Raw genomic sequence first — 7,867 nt, 5'->3', positions numbered from 1 at the left:
TAACAGTGGAGTGATTACAGCAGCAATAAATCCGTGAGGATTCTCTCGGCCCACAGCCAAAGGCTAGTGACAAGGCAGCCAATAACATTTGACATATGAAGGTCAACATTAACTGCAGATGGAGGAACTCTAAGATAAAAACAGAAAATGGTGGAAATACTTGGGTCGTCAGGCAGCATCTGTGGATAGAGAAGCTAAAATGTCAGACCAATGGTGCTTCTGTTAAAAGTTCTGCATACAAAATCATTCATCTGAAATGTTAGCTGTTTCTTTGTGAGTGTCATCAACATTTGCTGTCCTTATTACCTTAGGCACTTCAAAGTCAGCACAATGTTTAACTTACTTCACCACCGAGCGCACAAGCTCGTAGACTCCTTCCAAAGGTTCTGTTGTGTGTAAGGGGCGCACAAACTCTAGACCCTGGCATGCAGCAAGAAGTTCAATAGCAAGCACTGAAAGAAAAAAATTCCAACACAGCAGTGAACAATGTAACCATCAGTCTGATGAACAAATAAGCTGGAGAAACTCAGCAGGTCACGCAGCATCCATTGGAAGTAAAGGGTAACTAACATACCTTGACAAAGGCCTGAGCCTTTGTATATATGTACATGCAACTATGACCACGTCCTCCTTTGGAATGGCCACCCTACCTCCATGGACCACACCTATGCCTGCCTCTTTGCTGGCCATATGGAGTAATCCCTGTTACAAGCCTACACAGGTAAGGCTCGTTAACTCTTCCTCCACTATATTGACTACATTGCTGCTGCTTGCCTCATGCATTCATGAGGAGCTCATCAACTTTATTCTCTTTGCTGCCAACTTCCACCCTGACCTCAAATTCATTTGGTTCATCTCCAGCAACACTCTCTCTCTCTCACTCTCTCTCGCTCTCTCTCGCTCTCTCTCGCTCTCTCTCGCTCTCTCTCTCTCTCTCTCTCTCTCTCTCTCCATCTTGGGAGACAAACTCTTGACAGACATTCTCTACAAATCCACCAGCTCCCATGGTCACCTCGACACCACCTCTTCATATCCTGTCCCCTGTAAGGATGCTGTACTTTTCTCACAATTTCTTCATCACATCTGTTCCCAGGGTCATCTTCAATTTCACAACATCCTAGATGTCCTCCTTCTCAAAATGATTGGCTTCCCTTCTACTGCCATCAACTCAGCCCTTTCTCTATTTCTCGTATATCTGCCCTGGCCTTTACCATCCTGAGATTCTCCTTGTCCTTACTTACATTCCACTGTCCTCCACATCCTACCACCAGATACATCTTCCACTCTCTGCTTTCCGAAGGGACCTATCCCTCCAGGACTTCCTCATCCACTCATCCCTTCCCACCAATTGCCTCCTGTGCATCCCACACCTTCTTCCTCACCACCATTTGGGGCCCAGAACAGATCTTCCAAGTGAAGCCACATTTAATTGTGAATCTGCAGAGGTCATCTACTGCATCCAGTGATCCCAATGTGGCTGCGTCTACCTTGGGTAATCTGGACACAAACCAGGAGATAGTTTCATTCAGTACCTTTGCTCTGTCCACTGCAACAGCAAGAACCTCTCAGAGGCCAATCATTTCAATTCCACTCACCATTCCCACATTGGCATGTCTATCCATGGCCTCATGCACTGTCAAACATGGGCTAACCCAAAACTGGAGGAATAACACCTTGTATTCCTTTCCAATCAGATGGCATTAACATTGACTTCTCTGATTTCCAGTAGGCCCCTCCCCTATCTCCCTATCCTTATCCTTACTCCAGCTTCCCATCCCTTCCCTTCCATTTCCATTCAGAGTTACCCTCTCCCTTATCACATCGGCTTTTTCCTCTTCTACCCTCCCACTCATATCCATCTATGACCTATCCTCCTCCTCTGCCCCTTCCTCCCTTCTCTCCTCCCCCCACCTTTTTATGCAGGTACTTGCTCAGACTTTGATAAAGGGCCCAGGCCTGATATATTGGTCCCCCTCTACTTTCTATTCTGTGTGACCTGGTGAGTTACTGCAACACATTTGTGTATTGCATCTGTACAGTTTCCTGTTTAACTCAGTAAACATCGGTCTAACTGGCCAAGTGGCTAAACTAATATTTATGTAAATAAAAATAAGAAAAATGCAGATGCTGGAAATGTGAAATAGAAACAGAAACTTTTGGATAATTGGACAGGACCAGCTGCAGTTAATGTTTAAAATCTATTTCTCAAGTTTCTGGATAATTGGACAGAACCGGCCGCATTTAATGTTTCAAATCTATTTCTCTTTCCATTGGTGCTGCCTGATTTGTGATTTTTTTTCCTGCCATTTTCTGGTTCTATTTCGGTCATTTTACTCCAACATTAAGGTGGTAAAACAACCCAAGAGGAAACATGTTCTGACGTCATCCAAAGGAAGAAGTGACCAACAGCTCAGACATAGGATTGGAGGAGTGTGGTGAGAAGAGAGATATATACAGACAGTCTAAGGGACAGGATTGCAGACTTTGTAGTGTTTATTTGTAGTGTTGGGCATGACTGATGAGGTAATGATGGGCAGCATCTCAGAAAGATCTGAAGGAGCAGATGTTCTGCTGCTGACCAAGATGTGTCTTGTATCATTGTTTCCCAGAGAGGATGACAAAACTGCAGGCCACGTCAGGAGCTGCAATATTTCCTTCATGATGCTGTGGTCTGTGGCCACATATGCACCAGTAATATTACACTGCAGAGCTTGTTTGTTTATTCCATCCCAATGCTTCTGGGTTACCTTTTTGCTTTGAATCCTACTCTGACCTTTCTCAAGGTTAAATCCAGGTTTATGGAAACAAATCTGTGGAATATTAACCCAATCCTCTGAATTAATAGTCCAAAAAACATAAACACTATACTATTTGCCCAGCAAGATGTAGTTATCTTCAGAGACCAGTGAAGATGGTGTGGTTCTCCATGGTAGATATTCTAAATAACCAGATCATTTGCAGGAATAACTCCTAAAGAACTGTTTCCTATGATGTAAATAACTGGAAGGCATAGATTTAAATTTAACATACTAGAAGAATCAGATATGTCTACCGCCATTCAGAGTCAGTTACAGTTAAATTGAGAATTTGGATCCCATTAGAAAGACGATAGAATGATGTCTAAAGTTACAAGAAGCAGTTTATCAGATAGATCCAAGGATCCGTTCCTGCCCTATACCTTGCTCGACGTGTTCGATGACCCTCAGTGCTTTCCTGGCAGCCCATCCGCCCATGGAGACGTGGTCCTCAGTGGCAGCGCTGGTAGACAATGAGTCGATGGATGAGGGGTGGCACAGGACCTTGTTCTCAGAGACTGCGGGAATATTAGGGTGTCACTGGGTTGCTTTCACTCTCATTGTTTTATTTTACTGTTTCATGTGCTCTTGTTATTACAAAATATAGAAAAAAAAACCCAGGGAGGGTATTTGGCTCGTCAGGCTTATTCTGCCAATCAATAGGATCGGATAGCCTATCTCAATACCCTACTCTTATTCTCTCCCCAGACTCCTGGAAACCTTTGGTGTCTAGAAATCTCTCACTCTTATACACAGTCAGAAATCTTGTTTCCACAGTATTCTGAAGCAGAGGGATTCATTGATTCACCACACCCTGGTCAAGACATTTTTCCTCTATGGGAACACACAGACTGTGCAGAAACGGGCTCTTTGACCCATCATGTCTATGTGACCATCATCTCACTCCTTGATGTCCTCACCTGAATTCTGTAATCCTTGGTTCAGCAGTCAGGGGAGACATCCTCACCACGCACGAACTATTGAATTGGTGGCTTCATATAGATCTCCTATTCTTCAAAACTCTAGTGAATAAAGGATGAGCTGACCAACTTCTCCATGGGTGACAGTCCCTGAATCTGAATCCTTTGTTGTACTCGTTCTACCCCTTTTTTCAGGTCAGGAGGCTAGAGCTGCATACAATACTCCAGGTGTGTTGTCAAGAGAGCCCAGTGTCATTGCTGCCAGGAGTCCTTGTTCCGATATTCAATTCTCTCACAACCAAGGCCAATATAATATGAGCTTCCTTAACAGTTTACTGCCTCTGCATGTTTCCTCTCTGGCTACCATTTAACAACACTCTGACTCTCCTGTCGATCACCATTACTCATCCTATCACAGCGCAGACTATTTGACTCACTAGAGCAGACTTCACTTTCAACTGCTTGTAATTGCCTACTCATTCAACCTGTCTACATTATCTTCAAGCCTCCTTACATCCTCCTCACAGCCCAATCCAGTTTCATGTTGATGGCAAATTTAGAAATATTGCACCCAGTTCCCTTGTCCAAATTATTGTAAATAGTTGGGGACCAAGTGCCAAACTGCAGCATCTCACTGATCATTACCTGTCTCCATAAAAATCCCATTTACTTTTACCATTTTCTGTGTGTCAATCAATTTTCAATTTATGACTGTATATTGATTACAGTCAAATTTTTTTTTTAGATTAATCCCTGATGGCACTAAGACTAAGAATGGAGCCTTTGTGGGCTGTGCAGAAGGTTTTCAGACCTTGCAGAGGGATCTGGATCAGCTGGAAAAATGGGCTGAAAAATGGCCGATGAAATGTAATGCAGATGAGTGTAAGGTGTTGCATCTTGGAAGGACCAACCAAGAAAGAATATATATGGTAAATGGAAGGGCACTAAGGAGTGTGGAGGAACAGAGGGAACTGGAAATATATAATTCCCTGAAAATAGCATGAAAGCATTGGAAAGAGAGCTTTTAGCATGTTGGGCTTCACAAATAAAAGTATTGAGTATAGGAGTTGGGAAGTTTTGGTAAAGTTGGATAAGACATGAAGCCAAATTTGCAGTATTGTATGCAGGTTTGGTCACCTAAATACAGGGAAGATATCAATAAGATTGAAAGAGTGCAGAGAGGATTTACTAGGATGTTGCCCAGACATCAGGAACCGAGTTACAGGGAAAGATTAAGATTAAACAGGTTAGGACTTTATTCCCTATTTCCTAGAAGAATGAGGGGAGATTTGATAGAGCTATTTAAAATTATGAGGGGGATTGGCTTTTTTTCCCACTGAGGGTAGGTGAGATACAAACCAGAGGTCAAAGGGTAAAAGTTTAGGAGGAACATTTGGGGGAACTTCACTCAGAGAGTGGTGGGAGTGTAGAACAAGCTGCCAGCTGAGGTGATGAATGCAGGTTAAATTTTAACATTTAAGAAGAATTTGGACAGGTACAAATGAGAGAGGTGTGGAGAACTTGGTGCAGGTCAGTGGGACTAACCAAAAAAAATTGTTTCAGCACAGACTAGAAGGGCCAAAGGGGCCTCTTTCTGTGCTGAAATGTTCTATCGTTCTATATGCAAATATATCAAAGAACTTCTGAAAATTCAAACACATTACTTTCAGTTAATTATTCAACCAGTTACATTCTCAAAGCACTCTGAGAGTTTTGCCAAACATTCTTTTGTTTCCATGAATCTATGTGGATATTGAAAAATCTCACTGGTATTTTCTGAGTGTCCTATTGTCATATTCTTTATAATAATCACCTCTACAATAGGCATTTTAATTCAAGTTTACATATGCAGCATAATAACAGGCCCTTCAGCCCACAAACCCATGCTGCCTAAATACATCCATGTCACCCATTAACCTACTAATCCCATACGTCTTTGGAACATGGAAGGAAGCCGGTGCAGCTTGAGGAGACCCATGAGGACGCGGGAAGAATGTGGCAGATTAGAGTCCAGGTCACTGGCACTGTAAGGGCATTGTGCTAACCATGTTTGCCAACTGGCCTGTGGTTGCTGGCTTTCTCCCCCCCGCTCCTTTTTAAGATAGTTGGGTTACATTAACCACCTCCAATCTATAGGAACGGTTCCATAATACAGAGATGATAGCAGCCATTGCATCTATCCTTTCCCTGGCCACCACTTTTAGTATTCTACAGTGCTCATCATTGAACCCTGAGGATATATCAGTTTTCTTTCCAAGTGAATTCTCCAGCACAATTTTTTCAACCTGAAACCAATTTTATTTAACCCCTGCCTTGCATTGGACTCAGTCTGTGTCCTCCGCCATCAAGTAAAATGGAGGCAGCAATTCATTGTTCTACCAGCTATTTGCACCCCAGTTTCCCATTTCCCCATTTCTAAGAGCAAATTTCCCTTCACCAACCTTTTCTATTTCTGTATAGGAAGACAATAGCAATATACCTGATAGAGGTCTCAGGGAATAGAATTAAGTATAGTCAGGATTACTCGAGAGATAGTGTTTAATAAGCTGAATGAACTGAATGTAGATAAGTCTCCCGGACCAGATGAGGTGCACCCACAGGTTCTGAAGAAGGTGGCTTTGGAGATTGTGGAGGCATTGGAATCTGGCATGGTTACAAGATTAGAAGATCACAAATGTAGTTCTGCTGTTTAAGAAAGGAGGGAGATAAAGAAAGGAAATTACTGGCCTATTAGTCTGACATCAGTAGTTGGAAAGTTATTGGAGTTGATCCTCAAGGACCAAATTATGAAATACCTCGAGGTGCATGACGTGATAGGTTTCATGAAGGGAAAATCCTGCCTGACCAACTTAATGGAATCTTTTGAGATAATCTCAAGTAGGATGGACAAAGGAGAGTTGTTTATTTGAATTAAGGTGCCACATAAAAGGCTTCTTAATAAGCCCATGGAATTACAGGAAAGATATTAGACTGGGTGGAGCATTGACTGATAGGCAGGAAGCAAAGGGTGGGAATAAAGGGATCCTGGTCTGGTTGATTGCCAGTACCACGGAGGTCAGTGTTGGGACCGCATCTTTTTACGATGTATATTGATGATTTAGATCATGGATCGAATGGTTTTGTGGCCAAGTTTGCAGATGACACCAAGATAGGTGGTAGAGTAGAAAGTGTTGAAGAAACTGAAGGGTTGCAGAGAGATTTGGACAGCTTAGGAGAGTGGGCAAAGAAATGGCAGTTGAGATACAATGTTGAAAACTGTACGGTTGTACATTTTGGAACAGGAAATAAACAGGCTGATTATTATTTGGATGGGGAAAAAAATTTAAAATTCGGAACTGCAAGGGAACTCAGGGGGTCTTCGTGCAGGATAATCTAAAGGTTAACCACCAGGTTGGATCAGCAGTAAAGAAAGCGAATGCTATGTTGGCATTCATTTCAAGAGGTGTTGATGAGGCTCTAAGGGGCACTGGTGAGACCTCATTTGTAGAACTGCGTGCAGTTTTGGGTCCCTTATCTTAGAAGGCATGTATTGATGTTGGAGAGAGTACAGTGAAGATTTACCAGAATGATTCCTGGAGTCCAAGGGCTAACATATGAGGAAACTTTGTCAGCTCTTGGTCTCTATTCATTGGAGTGTAGAAGAATGAGAGGGGATCTCATAGAAACATTTTGAATTATGAAAAGACTGGACAGAGTAGATGTGAATAAGATATTTCCCTTGGTGGATGAATCCAGGACAAGAGGAAACAATCTTAGAATTAAAAACAGAGATGAGGAGAAATTTATTTTGCCAGAGGGTTGTGGATTTGTGGAATTTGTTGCCATATACAGCTCTGGAGGCCTGATCATTGGGGAGTTTAAGGAGGAGACTGATTAGTCAGGGTATTAAAGCATATGGGGAAAAGGCCAGAAATTGGAATTAGATGTGAGAACAGTTTAGCTCAGGGTAGATTTGTGGAGAGGACACGATGGGGTGAATGGCATATTTCTGTTCCTTTTTCTTGTGATCTTGTGATCTCCCCAGTCTATCATAACCAGCTCACTTTTCAACTCAGAACACCAGCTTCCGATTGAACTGTTTTACTTTGCATCTTAACAAGGTTCCCATTGCATTCTGATTACTCTTCCCTAAAGCACTGCTTCTCATTACAC

The 7,867-nt window shown here is 42.5% G+C and overlaps 1 protein-coding gene across 1 annotated transcript in view; it reads right to left on the bottom strand.

Moving 5' to 3' along the window:
- Window positions 1-339: 339 nt before the first annotated feature.
- The window catches only part of LOC138748623 (histidine ammonia-lyase-like), a 62,955-nt gene continuing 55,427 nt past the window's right edge, over window positions 340-7,867 (bottom strand). The window contains 2 exon segments of the mRNA XM_069909140.1: window positions 340-452; window positions 3,179-3,313. Coding sequence (XP_069765241.1) covers window positions 340-452; window positions 3,179-3,313 — 248 coding nt within the window.

This window comes from Narcine bancroftii, chromosome 13 (genome assembly GCF_036971445.1).
Source record: "Narcine bancroftii isolate sNarBan1 chromosome 13, sNarBan1.hap1, whole genome shotgun sequence".
In the NCBI taxonomy this organism is placed as follows: Eukaryota; Metazoa; Chordata; class Chondrichthyes; order Torpediniformes; family Narcinidae; genus Narcine; species Narcine bancroftii.
Note: the sequence above shows the minus strand (reverse complement) of the source record. Positions and strands in the feature narration are given on the sequence as shown.